The following is a 20347-nucleotide window of genomic DNA, read 5'->3' on the forward strand; positions in this document are numbered from 1 at the left end:
GACCGGCTCCACAAACACACACACACACACACACACACACACACACACACACACTTGCAGCTGCACACACCCACACACACACACACACAGATAACCTACAACATGGAATAGATGGCAGGAACAATACACACATCACATTAATAAAGCTCTCTTATTGGGGGTGTAATAGCCATATACACTACATCTGTAAGAGTTAGAGCTAGATAAAGTGTGAGGGTGTGTGTGTGTTTGTGTGGTGTGCGTTTGCGCCTGTGTATGGCGATGAAAGTATTTTGATTGTACGTGAGCAAGTCTGTGTGTGCGTGTGTGCTGCCCTTCTGACATGATGCCCACTGCAGTGGGGCTAATGAATGCCTCTGGACTGCAGGAGGACAGCTGGAGCCCTTCCAGAACAGCTTGAAAGGGTCAGGGTGAGTGAGTGTGTGTGTGTGGAGAGGCAAGGCAGCGTGCGGCGTGCGTGTGTGTGTGTATGTGTGTGTGTGTGTGTGTGTGAGAGAGTCCTGTTTGTGTGTTGGACTCTAGTCTCCTCCCACATACTTTTGTTTCCTGTCATGACAGTAACAAGAGAGAATGTGTGTGCTAGTGTGTGTGTGTGTGTGTGTCCTACCTTCTCCCACAGAGGCGGAACTCTGGCATCGTAGATGTAGTTAAAGGTCTCCTCTAAGCTACTGGACATCACCACCAGTCCCTTAATGCCTTTCTCCAGCTCAATCAAAGAGGTTCTGCACACATTAATGCACAAACACTGAATACAAATGGATGATTTGGACAGTCTAAACCAAAATTAGTCTGAACAATCATTAGCACACACACATACCCACCCATACACACACATACCTGGTGGTAAGTAGCAGGGCAGTGCAAACCAAGATTAGTCTGGAAGATCATTAGCACACACACACACACACACACACACACACACACACACTTGTGTGTACCTGATGGTGTGCAGCAGGGCGTTGTATCTCTGGATCTCCTGCAGGAGGACCACGTTGAGGGGCGAGGGGTCTTCCTGCAGGAGCTGTCTGGTGCCCTCATAGTCCAACAGAGGAGGGATCTTCTGAAGCACGTCAGCCGAGAGCTCCAACACCTACACACACATATACACATGCCATTAATACACACACACACACGCATGCAGTAATCACACACACGCGACGCGACGACGCGACGCGACGCGACGCGACGCGACGCGACGCACACACAATACGATAATAACACACACACACACACACACACACACACACACACACACACAGACAGACAGACAGACAGACAGACAGACACACACACACACACACACACACACACAGACAGACAGACAGACAGACAGACAGACAGACAGACACACACACACACACACACACACACACACACACACACAGACACACACACACACACACACATTACTGATACCTTTTTCATATCAATACGCAATGTGTGATCATCAACATTTTCCAAGCAGAAGGCCAGTCTTGCACTGTTTACAAAAGTGACAAATGATGAATGGCCTGAGATTTGGGCCCTTTATAAAATTGTATGCGTTCCTCCTTCACCAATGCTACATCCATCCACCAAGTTTAATAAAAGCCTGTAACCCTTCCAACAAAGACAGTCAAATAAACAAACACACCAAAAACAGAGGCAAAAATGAATATTTAAGGTTCTCTAGAAACCTGATCCAACCACTCACCTGTCAACAAGCATGCAGACTGACACATGCAGACCTTTTTCTTCAAAACCGGCCAGCACACTCACACTTACACATGCAAACATCTATCCACACCAAACTTGCACACACACACACAAGTGCACACAGAAATACACAGACAGTAACACAAACACTTTGCTGGGTCCAGCCCCAGTGGTGGCTGCACTGTTGATCTGGACACTGCAGGGACAGGAGCGTGTCGAAAGATGCACACACACACACACACACACACACACACACGACGATTAACACACGCGACGCACGACGCGAGACGCATGCTACAAGACGACGACGTTAATATCGACACGACGCAGCACGCGCACGCACGCACGCACACCACACACACACACACACACACACACACACACACACACACACACACACACACACACACACGCAGGTTGAAAGACGCACACACACACACGCCATCGCGACACACACGACGCGACGCGACGCGATCGCACGCACGCATCGCACGCGACACACACACGCTAATAATAACACACGCGACACACGCACGCTATCGCACGCTATCAATACACACGCACACACACACACATTTCACACACACACACGCACAATACCTTTGTCCTTCTCTTGCTGGCCCAGCCCCAGTGGATGCAGTGCTGGTGACCTGCGGCTGCAGGGACAGCAGTGTGTCGAAGAGGGTGCGTGTCTCGGCGATCTGGCTGGCAATGTCTGCGTTGGGGTGCTGTCCGAACACCTCGGGGTGCTCCACAGCCGGCAGCAGGCTGATGTACTGCCGTAGACGCTTCGCGGTCCGCCCTGGGGACGAGTAGGTCAGCCAGGGACGAGCCTGAGGCAGCCGCCAAGGGAGAGAGTTCAGTGGGCATAATGTAAACACACACACACACATGTGCATGTATGCAGACTCATGCACACACCAGAGCTAGTGAGCGGAGCTGAGCGGTGCGAATATCCCGCTCCTCACTCAGGTGGCTGTTCACTCAGCCGCTCCTCCGCTCAAATCCACGTCAGGCCGCTCCGCTCAATTTCCCGCTCCATTTAAAAATCCTCCCGCTCCAGTGAAATCACTCCATGCTCGCTCTATTTAAAGGAGGGAGAAATAATCTACAAGCCGAATTTTCACCTTAGAAAACTTAAATCCCAAAGAACTAAGAGCAACGGCAATTTCACTCATAGAACATGACATGGTGCGCCAACACCAAGGAGCTACTGAAGAAGGCGCAGCAGAGACTGTACTTTCTGAGAACTCTCAGGAAGAGCGGTCTACCCCAGAATCTGCTTCTCGCCTTCTATCACTGCTCCATAGAGAGTGTGCTCACGTATGGACTGTGTGTTTGGTATGGTAGCTGCACATCCTCAGAGAGGAAGGCGCTTCACAGGGTCGTTACGGCAGCAGAGAAGACCATAGGCTGCCCCCTCCCCACGCTGGAAGAGATCTACGCCTCCAGATGCCGCAAGAAGGCAGTAGACATTTCAAAGGACCCAACACACCCAGGTCTTGTTACTTTCAGCTCTTAAAGGAAAAACCAGCAAGGTCGGCGTCTGCGCCTACACTTTTGACCTGTGTATTGCTTGGTGCGTCCGCTCCCAAAAAGTAGTGATCACTTAAGGTAATGAAACAAGGAGGCGCACACAAGGCTTGTGTGGAAAAATGTGTATCGTAGCCGAAAAGTTACAAAAGAAGTCAGAGGCTAAAACTGGAGCAACAGACGTTTCGGACCTAGTCCATTTTCAATGTCAGTGGGCATAATGTAAACACACATACACGTGCTTTTGTAACTTTTCGGCTACGATACACATTTTTCCACACAAGCCTTGTGTGCGCCTCCTTGTTTCATTACCTTAAGTGATCACTTTCAGCTCTTGCCATCAGGTAGGAGATACAGAACAATGAAAACCAGGACAAACCGTTTAAAAAAATAGTTTATATCCGAAGGCAATCATGGCCCTTAACTCTTCAAATTTGAAATAGTCTGTTATTGGCCCTAACCCACTCTGCAAATTCTACTGTGGAGTAATGTTTTTTACCAGTGAAATCTGTACAGAACCATTTCTGTTCAGTCCAGTGCAGTATATGTTTATATGTGTCTATATATGTGCATTTTTTATATATAGCAATATATATATATATATTATTTATATATATTTTTTATAATAGCAAAAACTATTTATTGTTCTTATGCATACCTCATAAGTTGACAGGACTTTCAATCTCGTTGTACCTTTGCAAAAAGTGTCAATGACAATAAAGACTATCTATCTATCTATCGATAGTGCAACACCAATAGTGCAACAACGAACAAGCTACAGTACACATAAGTGGCAACGTCAATACAGTACACATAAGCCTAAAACTAAAGGGATCAGTGGGATTAATTGCCTAAAGAATACAGGCTTATGTAGTTTTACTTCAGCCTTACTTGATGTGAAGAATATTGAAATTGCTCACGTTTTTCTTTGCTCTCCGTAGCACACTCATGTTTCTGCGAAATGTGTCTTCTTAAATTTCAAAATGAATCTTTACTCATTGGAACAGTGTCACCACATGGTTGTTCTTGCTATACATTGTTAGTATCTAGTTGTTTGGTAGAAATAGTAAGCTTGTAGGCCCAATGACTTTCAGTTTCCTTTCTAAAATATTTAGCGACTCCATCCCCATCAACGAACTTACTATGGCCAATATCTTTGAAATTTAACGATCTTGGTTTCATTAGGAAGACATGAATTCTGGTTGGATTTGGGCATGCCTCAGACTTGTGGTGTGAGCGGTATCGGAGCGGCATCGATTTTAAACTGGAGCTGAAACAGAACGCCCTCCGCCTCTAAATTGCTCCCGCGATCCAACAAAATTCCATCCGCTACGCTCCTTGCTCGCTCGCGCTCCGCTCACTTGCTCTGACACACACACCTACATATGTGCATACATGTGCACGCACGCACGCAGGCACGCACACACGCACACACACACACACACACACACGTCATACATATGAACCCTGTTTGTGCAGCGTTTAACTCTATTATCCCTGACATTCTCTCCTTTAATCTCTCTCAGCTCAACGCATCTTTTAGCTGTGAGCTAGCATTAGGCTAACTGGTCTAACCCACTTCCAGTGCATTATGCTAAGCTAGGCTAAAGGCGTTAGACTGGGTTATTGCACACACAGAGAAGAGAAGGATTTGCATTTGTTATCTTACTCTGGGGAACTAATAATAAACTGATTTCCCAAAAGTTGGCGTGTCCCTTTAATATGCCTGTACAGATGTGTCTGTCTACATATTGTCCAGAGTGACATCAACGGCTGCAACCAAATTCCTTGTATGTGTGAACATAGGTGGTGAATAAAAGCTCATTCTGATTCTGCTAAAAATGCACTCATAAACACACAACACACACACTACTACACAAACACACACACATACTGTATGTATTAACATACACATAGAACATTTACATTAAAATCTTTACACAGATACACACACCAGAAAATGCAAAGCATGAGCTTACATGACCAATGGCAGCTCTGACAGGTGCTCATGTTAGTTTAACAAGCAGAACTCTCTGCTACTCTGCTTCTTTGACTTGCATGTCATGTTAGGTGCTAGACTGACAGACACACACACACACACACACACACACACACACACACAGTGTGAGAGTACATCTTCTTTACTAAAATGTCATTAGGGGAATTTGCAAATGTACAGTACTGGCAAAGGTCACATTACATGTTTCGTTGAAATGTATTTACTTTCATCATAATGTTAAAACAACACATCTGGTGGTGGCCAGTACTATATGAACCTTTAAATATGTTTCTTTTTTCTTTCTTTAAAAAAAAAAAAAAAAAAATCAGTGGTATAGTTGTCCTACCCTATGATTTGCAGCAACAATATAAAAAGCAGAGGTGGAGCCCAAAGACACACACACACACACACACACACACACACACACACAGACACACACACACACACACACAGACCTGAAGCCAGTGTGCTGAAATTGGACAGAAAACGAAAGCAACCCATCTGTATATTTTAAAAAGTCAGATTTGTTTGTGTAGAAAAACAAATTATTTATGTTCCTGTGCAAATATTTGTATTTTATTTGTGTGTGTGCATGCACTTTCAGTCAACTTCACCTGTTGTATTATTTAGGCAAATCTATAATGCATAAGACTGACAAAAAACGTATTGAGTTGACTTGACCAAGCAATGGTGGCGGTATGGTCTGTAGTTCCACTGACCGACCACCAGGTGGCAGTGGTGCGCCATCACCAGGAGGGACAGCGTCACAGAGATGAAGAGCTTTCTCTCTGCGGTCTCTCGTGACGGGGGAGTGACAGTGCAAGTGGCGGAGAGGGAGACGGGCGAATCAGAGCTACTCAAGGACCAGGAGGATCGCTGAATATGTACAGGGAGATATGTGCATCTCTCAGCGTATGTGTGCGTGTGTGTGTACTTTTTGGGGGGGGGGGGGGGGGGGTTCCAGAGTGTAAATAGAGTTGGCCACATGGTGGAGCTTGTGCCATTCAGAATACATAAAAGGAGAACAGGCTGGCAAATATGGTTTCTATGTATGTGACAGTGGATGATTTGTGTGCGTGTGTGTGCGTGTGTGTGTGTGTGTGTGTGTGTGTGTGTGTGTGTGCGTGTGTGTGTGGGTGTGTGTGTGTGGGTGTGTGCATGCACGTTTCTGTTGTGGTGGCCGTTATCACCTGTTCTGAAGTGAGCATGATCATATATTATATATAGGTATTCTGTGGTTGCGTGTTTGAGCACATTTTTGCAAATGATGAGCTCATAATACAGGATTATGTTATGACCATGGCAACTGACCATATGACCCTTGTCAAAAGGATCTCTTCAATGTGAGTGTATTTGTGTGTGTGTGGAGATGGATGTCTGTGCCTTACCCAAACATAATTAGTTGCTGATGCAATCGTGAGTGTGTGTGCATGTATCTGTGTGTGTGCGTGGTTGTGTGTGTGTGCATGCATCCATGTGTGTGTGTGCATGCATCCGTGTGTATGTGTGTGTGTGTGTGCATGCATCCGTGTGTGTGTGTGTGTGTGTGTGTGTGTGTGCATGCATCCGTGTGTGTGTGTGTGTGTGTGTGTGTTTCACTCACTTGAAGAAGGGTGTGTTGACGGTGCCCTCGCAGAAGTAGTCATTGATGTAGGTGGTGAGCAGGCGGCGGTCCCAGTCGTCGGTCACGTGACCTCCGTAGTTGACCCCGGCGATCAGGTACTTGAGCGCGTCCCACGGGATCTCCTCGTACTCGTCCAGGTACAGACTCATCAGATTCTCACTCACCTGGTAGCACAATGGAGAGAGAGAGAGAGAGAGAGAGAGAGAGAGAGAGAGAGAGAGAGAGAGAGAGAGAGAGAGAGAGAGAGATATGGGGGATGATGAGACAAAGAAGGAGAAAGTGATAGAGAGAAAAGAAAATGGAGGATAAGAACGAGAATGCAGTGTGTGTGTGTGTGTGTGTGTGTGTGTGTAGGTGGAGGACATGGGGACATACATGGTGTGAACAGGTATCAAAGGAGTTTATCGAGATGACAACAGCAATGGATGTAGGTATGTGACACTTTAGGAGAGAGAGAGAGTGTGTGGGTGGGACAGAGTGGGAAAACAGATGCTGGAGAAGGGAAAAGGGATAAGCTGCTCACCAGCTCTACCCCCCCCCCAAAACACACACACACACACACACACAGTGCCCTCAGCAGTGCAGGTCTAAAAGATTAATGTGATGGAGCAGTGCTGTGCCATGCTGTATGTCCTCGCCCCGACCTTATCTCACGGTTGCACATGTCCACCACTAGAGGCTCTCCTCTCCGCTGCTCTCCTCTCCGCTGCTCTCCTCTCCTCTCCGCTGCTCTCCTCTCCTCTCCGCTCCTATTTTCCTTTCCTCCTCTCTTCTCTCCTATTCCCCCCTCCTCTCCTCATCTATCCTCTACTCCCCCTCCTCTACTCATCTCCTCTACTCCCTCACCTCTCCTATTCTCTTTTCCTCTCCTATTTTCCTGTCCTCATCTCTCCTCTCCTCTACTCCCTCACCCCTCCTCTCCTCTCATCTCTCCTATTCTCCTCATCTCCTCTACTCCCTCACCTCTCCTCATCTCTCCTATTCTCATCTCCTCTACTCCCTCACCTCTCCTGATCTCCTCTCCTCATCTCCTTTCATTCCTCATCTCTCCTCTTCTCATCTCCCCTATTCTCATCATCTCACCTCCTCTCCTATTCTCCTCACCTCTACTCCCTCTCCTTTCCCCTCCTCTCCTCTCCTCACCTCTACTCCCTCACCTCTCCTCTCCTCATCATCTCCTCTCCTCTCCTCTACTCCCTCTCCTCTCCTATTCTCCTCACCTCTACTCTCTCTCCTTTCCCCTCCTCTCCTCACCTCTACTCCCTCACCTCTCCTCTACTCCCTCTCCTCCCTCTCCTCTCCTATTCTCCTCACCTCTACTCTCTCTCCTTTCCCCTCCTCTATTCTCGTCTCGTCTCGTCTCCTCTGCTCTGTGGTAGGCACTTGCTCAGGAACACTTGTATTAGTGGGCTGGGTGTCCGCTGGCTGCCACGGCAACATCGCTGCCAGATGATGTTCTGCTGAGAAAGGCCCAGCGTGTGTCCGCGTGACTCACTCCACTCTGCCGAGAGGCAACGGGGGATGGACTGTGTGCCTGTGTGTGTGTGGTTCATAGATGTGTGTTGATGTTTAAATGCATGCATATATTGATGTACATATGTGCGTGTGTATGTGTGCTTGTGTGTGTGTGTGCTTGTGTGTGTGTGTTTTGTGTGTGTGTGTGTGTGTGTGTGTTTGTGAGTGTGTGTGTGTGTGTATGTGTGTGTGCATGTTCAACTCTTGCCAGTTGACAGACAGTCTCATGTTGTAAAGGAGTGGGTAAGTATGCGGTGGACTGAGTGCTGAGTGCTTGGTCACAGCCCTCCTGCCTCAGGACGCGTGCAGCCGGACGGAAAACTCTCTCGCCTGCCTCCCCGCCAACCCACTTCACCTCAAGCACCCCCTCACGGACAGGAAGTGCTAATGCAGTCACATGCAGTCGCCCGTAACAAAGCGCACAGCAACAGGCCCGCTCAGCGTCAACCGATGAATGAACTGAGGACCGGGCCAATGGTCAGAACTGTTGATAAGTCATTATGCTGGGATGAGAGGCTTCTCTGCACGGTTTGTACTGGTGTGGACAGAAATAAAATGTGTGTTTCAGGGCTGCATGTATGTTTGAATTTGTGTCTTTCTGTGTGCATGTTTGTGTGTGTGTGTGTGTCTAATGGCAACACATTTGTGTTTTGTGTGTCTGGTCACTAAAGTTGCCTAGTATCACAATTGTTTGTGTGGTTTTGTGTGTGTGTGTGTGTGTGTGCTGTGTCTTTGTATGGGTGTACATTTGGCGGTTCAGTGGTCATCTTGATGGCTTGATGGTATCCAACTGTATGGTGATGGGGAAGAGGGTGTGTGTGTGTGTGTGTGCATGTGCGTGTGCGTGTGTGTGTTTGTGAGATTACACAGAGGAGCCCCCGAACAGACTCCCCTTACCCAGTCGATGTGTGTGTGTGTGTGTGTGTGTGTGTGTGTGTGGCAATCGGGAGGATCAGGAGTTTTCCCGGTGGGCCGGCCAATGAGTCTAGGAATCTCTTGTGGTGCGGGCATTTATAGAGCTTCGCCGGGCCGCGAAGTTGTCTGTGACCATCGACCTGATAGATGCATTAAGAATTTTCCGCGAAAATCTCGGAGATCTACACTTGAACGTTTGGGAAGTCCAACCAATATTTATACCACTCGCTCACTGTCTATATGTCATTCATGGTTACCCTGTACACTTATCTCTCCCATGCTGATTTTTGTGTAGGCTAGCCTTCATTTTTTTTTTATCTTAACTCATTTTTGTCTTATTCAGGCGTTACAGAACTTTCATCACAAATAAAACAATGACAATTTAATTTGTTTGTTTGTACTTAAATTAACGTAAGCCTAGGCTAGAATGGAGCAAAGCCTCCTGGGAATGGGGAATGTGTTTCTGGTTTATCCAATGAACCGATTGCAGGTCAAGTCTATTTACAGAAATGTAGGGGGATAAATGAGCGCCCCCTCGTCTAATGGCATGACCCTACAAACAATCAAGTTCGAGGAAAACTAGATGTACCACAGAGCGGTAAAAAATATGACCGCCGCCCAGTCCAGCACATTTTTTCCACAAAAATAAATCACGCTGAAAGGCCTATATGATTCTAACTGTCTCACTAAATTGCATTATCCACACTCAATACTCACTGGTATCTGCTAGACAACAAGTACCAAAACATGATTAGTTCATAGATTTCACATGTAAAATTCATTTTATACAACCCCACCCCCATCTTTCCTGTTCATAATTCTGAGAAATTCTTGAATTGTGTGCAGTACATGTTTATGTTTATGTGTGTGTGTGTGTGTGTGTGTGTGTGTGTGTGTGTGTGTGTGTGTGCGCGTGCTTGTGTGTTTGCCTGCATATGTGTGTTTGTGCATGTGCATGCATGCATACAGTACATATGTCTACTGTGTGAGTATGTGTCATACGATGATGATTTGGTGTGAATGTATGTGTGTGCGTGTGTATCTGTTTATGCACATGTGTGCACATGGAATGGGTTAACATGACCCCTGGAGGCAAACATCGGAAAAAATTGGTCATCCCTAGGCCCCACGGTTCTCAAGATATTCACAGAAAACTGTGTCTGCCCTACCCTCCTTTCGGGGGGTCCAGTACAGCGGGGGGGTATGGTATGTTTATTTTTTCTTCACACAGGATGTTAGTGTGCCGTGGGACATTTTAAGTGTCAAAAGTGTGCCGTGGCACAAAAAAGGTTGAAAAACACTGGCCTAGGCCTAGCCTAATGACTAATTAGTGGGCCACTCAGGCTGATGAATGGTTTGTGGAACTCGTTGGTCTATATGTAAGCCTATATAGGCCTACTTTAATCGTTCTCATACAAACCTATTCAAAGTGCCTGTTTTTTTTCCAATTATTTAATTACCTGTGTTATTAGGTTGACATTGTCTGTAGGCTAGGCCTTTTTTAAATTTATACAGGCAACTATTGGAGTGCTATGATACCCAGATATGTCCTTCCATGATGCTTGAAATTTTCATCAACCCACAAAGCTGTTTTTATACTGCACTGTTGCATATCTAGTTCCCGGTGGATTTTAGTGCCCCACTCCGCCCCTGTGTGTGTGTGTGTGTGTGTGTGGCGGTCACCTCGAAGTCGGAGTCGTTGAAACTGTAGAGGATGTTCCAGCCCAGCTGCAGGAACTTCTTCCTCTCCAGCAGGATGCTGTGGAAGAAGCAGAGAGCGAACAGAAGCTTCCGGTAGGGCAGCGGCCTCTGGCAGCGCTGGAACTGGACCTCCGTCACCTGCTGGTACAGACGCTTCATATTGGACTTCACACCCTGGAGGGACAGAAAGAAGGAGGGAGGGAGGGAGGGAGGGAGAGAGAGAGAGAGAGAGAGAGAGATATAGATAAAGAGATAGATAGATAGATAGATAGATAGATAGATAGATAGATAGATATAGAGAGAGATATATACAGATAGATAGTTAGAAAAGAGAGAGAGGATACTTGTTATTGATGTTTGCTGTTATTGCTGATGATTGTTGTATTATTATTAATATTATTACTATTATTGTTGCTATTATCATCATCATCATTATTGTGCATTATTATCTCATCATCAGCATTATTGCTTTTCCATTTCCCCTTGTTCTCTTTCCTTTTGATATACAATATACAACTTTTGATGTGACCCAAATCAAATGCTTTAGCAATACTGTACAACATTAGAGAGGGGGAGAGAGAGAGAGAGAGATTAACACTCTTATCAAACCACTGTCTAACATTCTTACACAAAACCTGCTGTGTGAAGTTATTATGATGAACGTGTGTTTAAAAAAAAAAAGTACAACAGGGACTGAAATTGCTTGCGTTATTATCTTTATTTTTCTTGCTTTTGTTTTTTGTCACTGTGATGAAGAAAGGAAGGAAGGAAGGAAAGAGAGAGAAAGAGAAAAAGAGAGAGAGAGAGAGAGAGAGAGAGAGAGAGATGGATCAAAAGAAAGTATGAATGCAAGAGTGAGTAACAACGGCATAAAGATAGGAAAGGAAAAGGAGGAGAGGAATGAGGCAGAGAGAGAGAGGAGTGAGAGATAGTCAAAGTAAATGATTGATGGAGAATGGGTAGCATACAGAGAAAGAATGGAGGGAGAGAGAAAGATGGAGAATGAGAGAGCCAGAGAAAGAGAGAGAGAGAGAGAGTAATGACAGAGTGAGTGTGGGTGTGTGTATGTGTGGACCAAACCCACTTCATAATTGGCTAGTGTAGGATAAAGAGTATAATATATTTTTCATACAGATAAAACAAATTGAATTAAACAAATTTAATTAAAGAAAGTGAATTGGATCAAAAAAGTTCTGCAGGGCTCCATCTCTTCATTTCCTTTAATGTGAGAAGACTGTGTTTACTACAGACCTGCTCATACTGCTCACCAACCTTTCATTTCAATGCATTTTAACCTCTGATAGAAGTGTGTGTGTGTGTGTGTGTGTGTGTGTGTATGGGTATAGGTGTGTGTGGGTGTGCACAAATGTGTATGTCAGAAATGAATACTGTATGTCTGAGTGTGTGTGTGTGTGTGTGTGTGTGTGTGTGTGTGTGTGTGTGTGTGTGTGTACCTTTGGCGGCTCGGTGGTCATCTTGATGCCGGCCTGCAGGATGGCGATGGGGAACTCGGGGTGTGGGGAGGAGCTGAGCCACAGGCGGAAGTCTGGGTGCGGCTCCTCCACCTGCAGCTGCTCCACCAGCTTATCCAGCTGAGGCATCCACGACAGGGACAGGTGGCAGTTCGCCAGGAACACCCAGTGACCTGAGAGAGAGAGAGAGAGAGAGAGAGAGAGAGAGAGAGAGAGAGAGAATCAGTAGTAATTAACACTTTATGCATGCTTTATAAACATGGAGTATGAGATGTATTGATTTGAGAAGAGGAATCCATGTCAGAGACAGGCGGCAGTTAGCCAGTAACATCCAGTGAACTGATATACAGATGGTTAAAACAATTACTAGTAATTAACACTTTAGGCATTCTTTATAAACATGGAGTCAGCACGTATGTTAAATTTGAGATGAGGTGTCCGTGACAGAGACAGGTGGCAGTCAGGATCACCCAGTGAACTGATGTATAGACGAGTAAGAATCAGTATTAATTAACACTTGGAGTCAACATGGAGTCAGTAAGTATGTGGAATCCTTGGCGGAGACAGGTGGCAGTTAGTCAGGATCACCCAGTGAACTGAGAGACAGATGGCTATAACAATGAGTAATTAACACTTAATTCATGCTTTATAAACATGGAGTCAGCACCTACAGTATGTGATCCACATGTAGTGACCTAGGGGAGGGGTGGAGAGAAGAGGAGGAGGAAGAAAAGAGGAAGAGCAGCAAAACAGTAAGAACATGTCTATATTAATTAGTGCTTATTAAGGCTTTTATTCATGCTTTATAAACATAGAATGAAGAAAAAAGGAGAACATGTCAATTTAAGCACAGGGTACCCTTTTCAGACCAGTGCATTACTGGATTATAGTAAATGGACTGCATTTATACAGTGCTTTTCCACTCCTCCGAGCACTCAAAGCGTATTACACTGAATTCTCCCTCCAGGCCACAGCAACAGGGTCTCCAGACTCTGCCAACCAGGTTACATCCAGATATGGGAAATCTCTGGCTTGGGACAGCTTCACACCACATATTTGTTCCAGCCATTCATTAGGCCAGCTGATTGTAATCAGCACAACTCGTCAGCCAGGTAGATCATTTAATCGTTTAATCCAGCAGTCAGACCAACGGATATCCCTGTCTCTTCCCTCTGGACAAAAAAAAAAATCAATTCCAATGCCCCGGTGCATGGACAGGGGCACTGTGCTGTTGTACAAGCTGTCCTTCAGATGGCATGTTAAGGTCCTGACCCACTATATCCCATGGCACATATTGGGAAAACTCTTTGTAGGGGGTTCCCCAGTGTCCTGGCTACATTTCTGACATTTCCATCTCCTAATCATCCCCCAGTGTAATTGGCTCATTCAATCTGGCCCCCTAATCATCCCCCAGTGTAATTGGCTCGTTCATTCACTCCCTCATTCTCTACACCAAGCTGGTGTGTGGTGAGCCTTCTGGCACATAATGGCTGCTGTGCATCACCCAGGTGGGTGCTACACATTGGTGGTCGTTAGTGAGGTTCAGCCTTGACTGTAAAGCGCTTTGGGTGCCTTGATGAAGTGATATATAAGAGCAATGGGCCTCATTCACCAACCGTTCTTACGAAGAAATTTGTTCTTAAAACCCACTTACGCAGATTTTTACGAGAATTCTGGCATTCACCAACGTGTTCTTGTTCGTAGGTAAGAAAAGAATCTACACGCACATTTGAAAACTAATTTGTTGGAAAATAAATGGTTATTGTATTTTTATCATATCTGCAGGTGTAAAATATAATAGAATCTAAATGACAACTATAGGTAACACCCCATAATAAGGTGCCATAATAAATAGCAAACTAGTATTTACCTAACCTTTTGTTAATATTTGTTAATTGTTACTAAAATATCTATTTGGCATAAGTTAATAGTTTTTTCATCATTAATTAAATATTAGTTGTTTGCATAAAATCTGTATGTTAATGTTTTAACAAATGTATTAACTAATATTGTATTAATATTTGTTAATACTTAACTAAATGTCTTTTTGGCACTAATTAACAGTTATTTCTTACATCATTTAAATATTAAATGTTTATTTATCATATCATGTATGATATTTTTAATGAACATATTATAATTATTTTCATAAAATAAATTCCACTATTTTACAAAGGCATTTGAAAATAAATAAACACAACAAATAACACATTTTCACTTTTTATACCAACTAAATATAAAGACTCATTTACTGTTCAGTTATAAAGACTCATTTACTGTTCAGTTGAGTGCTTTTACTTCAAAGCATGTGTCATGTACGATAATCAAATTGTCTTGCTCATGTAGTCTATACGGTAGAAATGAAAGCTGGTGCCTCAGCCTCAATTTGTGTGCTCATGGCCCTGCAGTATCATGCCCTTTTATGGGGATTGACAGGGTGTTTACCTAATGCTAATTAAGAACATTTGGCACGCCCCGTCAACTTAAAAAGGAATGGGATTCAGCAAAATAAGAACAAAACTGCGAACGATTCTGAGGTTTAAGAACACCTTCGTGAATCTGCTTAAGAGTTTTCGTAGGACCTTCTTAAAAGAGGTTCTTCTTAAGATATTGGTGAATGAGGCCCAATGTTTTGTGTGAGGTGCGCAGGTAAAACTACGCCATGGTAGGACTTTTGAAGCCACCTCTGAAGGCCAGCAAAACCGGAGACGAAGAAGAAGAAGAACAAGAAGAAGAAGAAAAAGAAGAAGAGGAGGAGGAGGAGGTCCCTGTAGGCTGACCGTTTTTGACGCCCTCCTTGATCATGCGGGTGGCGATGGGCGCCTGGCCCTGGCCGAGGGAGAGGGCGTGGAAGCGACGGCCCATGCCCGACGTCTCGGCCAGCTGCAGCAGCTGCACAGTGGGGTCCACGCCCGAGGACAGCACGAAGATCAGCGGCGTCTTAGTGGTGGAGTCCTCAACCACCTGATCCAGAGATGGAGAGAGAGAGAGAGAGATGGAAAGAGAGAAATAGAGAGAGAGAGATAGAGAGAGAGAAAGAAAGAGACAGGGAAGAGAGAGAGAGAGAGAGAGAGAGAGAGAGAGGGTTACCATGGTTACAGAACATGGTGGTAACAAAAAATATGAGCTCTTAACTTCGCTACAGAGCTTTTGTGATTTATTGCATTGAGTGTTGAATTAACATCATCAGATGATCTACATATGAACATCTGAATAGCAGGGGGGAAATACTTCAAAAAAGAACGGGATCTATAAGCCCAGGATTAACGGAACAAGAAGAAGAAGAAAACCGGAGCGGTCAACGAAATGAACGTTAACGTTACAAACGTAACACAAACCAAGCTAAGCGCTATCTTCAAGAAAACAGTCAAGCAACAAAACAGGACTGATTCCGTGGGATTCATCTACAGCAACAAGATCCCTCTGTCATTTTCAGGCAAGATCCCAATTATCTTTGTGTTTACTTCCCCTGAAAAGTTTCCGTGACTTGATTATGGAGAATGATACAATCACAGACTGACGCTGCTAGCATTATTCAAAATGTTACAAATGTAGCAGCTTTAACGTCCTACGCTCTCAGCACTTCGGTGCAGGATTATGAAATCTGATATCCCGAAGATCTTTCTAACAAAGCAAAGAGAGCATTCAAATTAAAAGAACTGAGAAACAATCCGGAAACGCATAAAACTGACTTTGCTATGGTGGGAAATATCAAAACAATCACACACTTTATATTCTTCACCCATAACCCTGCAGCCTGGCACGCAGCTCTCTGCCAGACTTACACAAATGTAAAAAAAAAACCGGAATAAGCAAAGGTCGGCAAATTACTGTACATGAAGACGATGATTTCATGAGTCCATACATGACAATTAACATATATCATAATGGTACAGTAATGGTACAAGGCTCAGAGAACAGTTTGGACAATTTTCAGCAGAGCTTACAAAGTGTGAAAGACCTTGCTAGTGGAAAAATGAAAGAAAACAACTCTGAAACAGATATTCCAAGCAAGACACCACTCAGGCCTACCATTAGATGTACAGCAGAGACTTCCCCCACAGGCGGTGATAACATCTTACCAAGAACGCTGAATAAAATCAACAACATTAAAGAAAACATCCACACTCTCGAAAGAGAATTTGTTGAACTCAAAGAGATGATCAAAAGACCAATCTTCAAAGACATGTTCCTGTTCAACAAAAGCAGTTGCAATCCGTTCAGCCAGGTGATGAACTGTGGACTATGGTGAGACAGCAGCGGGACGAGATTAAAGAGCTACATGGTGCCCTCAGAGAGCTAGAAGAGGACAACAAATGTCTACGGGTGGAACTGCGCAAGAGGAAAGAGCTCCAACACATCAAACATCATGGTCACTGTATATCGAGAATGGAATGAGATGAAACAAACTTTGCCAAAACACCAGGCCTGCGTAAATCCATCCACACCATCCACCGAGACACCAACACCAACAGAAGAGAAGGTAACCCAGAAGATGGATTCTTGCATTTCCCAAAAGACTTTCCAAAATGGTAACATCCTGCCCCATGAAAACATTAATTCTGATGCGGACATTTTGCTTCTATGTGACTCAAATGGGAGATATATAAGAAAGACTGGCTGGGCCACTTCCGAGAGACTACACCTAGGGATGACCGGAGTGGCCCAGCCAGTCTTTCTGACTCTTTAGTCCTGGACTGTGAGCACCGATAAGGCTTGAGCGCAAGTGACACCTGTCTTACTGGGAAATATATTAATATGAGGCGACTTTTCCCATCATTGAAAGCTGTAAAAATCAGAAGTCCAAACACAACCTCAGCTTTAGAAAATATTCAGAAAATTAAATCAAATAGCCTGAAACATCTCATAATCCACACTGGTACAAATGATCTCTCGACATCTAAAAACCATAGCGTGGTTAAAAGAATTACAGAGGTGGTCACACAGGCTAGAAAAAAATTCCCTGAAACTCAAATTTCATTGTCTACCATTCTGCCCAGATCTGACACTCCCCAGCACATCATTGAAGAAACAAATAAAGGACTGTACAATGCCTGCAGGAACATCCAAAACATTGATATCATCCTTCATGAAGACATCTCTCCAAAACATCTATTTGACACAGTCCACCTAAACAAAAAAGGAATAAGCTTGCTGGCAAGAGAAATAAAAGACAGTGTTTTAAGAAGAAAGCGGACTCCCATCCACAGAGAAAGAAGTTACAATCCTCCACGCACACCAAGAACATCTAGGCCTGATGCTTCTCGCACAACCTACAAAAAATACAAGACCCAGGGTTACAACAGCAATATATCCCCAGAACTACAACAAACACAGGGACACACAACCCACCTACTCCCCAAATCCACCCAGGTCAGGTGCCCCTCACTTTGATTCCCGATGGTATAGGCCTACTGGTTCCAGACAGACAACGCCAAATCAAAGTAATATCAACCCAAGTTACGCATCAGTACTAGCTAAACCTGTGACACAGAATCTAAATGACCAACAACAACAAATTAGAGAGTTTGTCACACTGTTGTGCAACAAATTATTATGTTAACAGACAGTGATTGATAGTTCTAGGAATTACATGTACGTTGATAGATATGTCTGATATATATGTTAGTACTTATTTGTGTCTGTGTTTATTTGTTTTGTTTTATATGCCTACTTGTGTACTTGTACAACTCTTACAGTCCTACACCTAAAATGGTCAGATACTCAATTAGATCCTCAAATTCCTGAGCCAAACCTAATACCCCTACCTAGAACTATCTTTTGGACAGAAGGAAAAATAGCACTATATGAAAAGTCATGCAAGATCATGACAATGAATGTAGGATTGAAAATTTAATATCGACCCAATATGAACATAATGAAACTAGTGTGAACATGGCCTGTGATCATTTAAAGAATATATTTATCAAATTGGCAAATCTAATTTAAAACAAACAAATAAAATGAAGAGAAAGAAAGTAAAAAGTAAAGAAGAATGGTTAGATAGGGAATGTGATCTATCTAGGAAAAAGTTAAGACAGCTATCCAATCATAAACACCGAAACCCAAATGATATAGAAGGTAGAGAAAACTATCATCTTAAACTAAAACATTATAAACAATTATTACAAAACAAAAAGTTCGAGTATATGAACAGAGAACTAAGCAAACTTGAACAATCAATAAACCAAAACACCTTTTGGTCAAATTGGAAAAAAAATAACAAAAACAGATCAATTTGAAACGCCAATCAAAAGTGATAATATATGGCTCTTACTTAAACATCTTCACCAGAACCCAGGAAGTCGAGAACTCATACCTGAACAACAAGTAATAATATCCAAACAAGAATCCTTAGAAAAAAAACATTAAAGAATACCAAAATCCCCTGGACTTCCCCATTACAATCACATAAATAAAAAAACAAATTAAAAAACTGAAATCTGGCAAAGCTTGTGGGACTGATCGTATCTCCACAGAGATGCTGAAATTCAGCAATTTACAGATGCAAGAGGCCATAAAAAAACGTTTTTAATTTGACACTACAAAGCGGATTCTTCCCTACCACTTGGAACATAGGCCTTGTCACCCCTATTTTTAAATCAGGCGACAAATATGACCCAAATAATTACAGAGGCATTTGCATCACAAGCAACTTGGGGAAAATATTTTGCGGTATCATCAACAGCCGCATAATAAAATTTCTAGACAATCAAAACATTCTCAGCAAAAGTCAAATTGGTTTCCTGCCTAAATATCGAACATCCGACCACCATCCGACTACACACTCCAGACACTAATAAATAAACACATACATCATTCCAAAAATGCATGCTTCGTAGATTTTCAAAAAGCATTTGATCATATCTGGCATATAGGTTTGGTCTTGAAACTTTTAGAAATTGGAATTGGAGGCAAAACTTATGATTTAATAAAATCAATGTACGAAAATAGCAAGAACAGCATTAAATTAGGAAATAAGCGAACAGAATTTTTTAAACAAAGCCAAGGAGTTAGGCAGGGCTGCAGCCTAAGCCCCACTTTATTTAACATCTACATTACAGTTTTTCTCGATTGCTTTTACCTGCTTAAGTAAACTAGAACCCACTTGGTCTTCATGACTACTTTCTTTGCACAGCAGAAGTCATCTTCATGTAATGTGTTCACACATTTTCATTGGGTTCACACATTTCTCACACCCTTTTGCAAAACAGTTAACACAGGTGTCATTCAAAAGCCCCAAACTCTATTGGTTTTCCCATGCTAAACAAAAGGAAAACATCTTTTCACAGGTGGTATAGATTCCTTGCATAAGTCTGAATCTCTGATACACCTGTGTGAAACTCCTTTGCACAATTCTTCAATCAGCAATCATTCATTATACATAAGAGATGTCTGTTCTGTGTTGCTATTTGCAAGTATGGATCTAATGCACATTTAGACAAAGTATTGCCTATTTGGTGGAGAAAACAGTACAAAAGGTGTTTACTGTAGGTCTATTTCGATGAAAAATTGTGGTTGAATGAAATTTACTGTAACTTGCTAGGTATTTACTGTATGTCTTACATGACAATGGCAGTTACATCTTGGGAGGAATGAATAAATTATTTTTTTATGTAATACATTTTGTCTTTTCACAGTTTTTTTCTGATAGGCCTACCAGAAAAGTGAGAAAGTAATGGAACAGACATAGCAAAAATGCTCATTTTGAGAACTAGATTTTGCATTTTGTTGTCCAGTGTGTAATGATTGATTAAAGAGTGTTTTTTAATTGGCAACAAGTTGTAGTGTTTGAAGGCAAGATTTGCTTTTGCTGCATGTTTTAAGTGTTTTGAGAGAGTAACAGCCTTTTGCAAGCAAAATGTGTCATTTTGTCCAGAGTGCTTTTGTTCA

At 43.4% G+C, this 20347-nt stretch overlaps 1 protein-coding gene across 1 annotated transcript in view; it reads right to left on the reverse strand.

Annotated features, from left to right (window-relative positions):
• The window catches only part of dnah2 (dynein, axonemal, heavy chain 2), a 246312-nt gene that overhangs the window by 9849 nt on the left and 216116 nt on the right, over positions 1-20347 (reverse strand). The window contains 9 exon segments of the mRNA XM_048236061.1: positions 334-356; positions 608-722; positions 939-1090; positions 2283-2528; positions 5951-6080; positions 6831-7015; positions 10965-11156; positions 12437-12627; positions 15235-15418. Coding sequence (XP_048092018.1) covers positions 334-356; positions 608-722; positions 939-1090; positions 2283-2528; positions 5951-6080; positions 6831-7015; positions 10965-11156; positions 12437-12627; positions 15235-15418 — 1418 coding nt within the window.

This window comes from Alosa alosa, chromosome 24 (assembly GCF_017589495.1).
Source record: "Alosa alosa isolate M-15738 ecotype Scorff River chromosome 24, AALO_Geno_1.1, whole genome shotgun sequence".
In the NCBI taxonomy this organism is placed as follows: Eukaryota; Metazoa; Chordata; class Actinopteri; order Clupeiformes; family Clupeidae; genus Alosa; species Alosa alosa.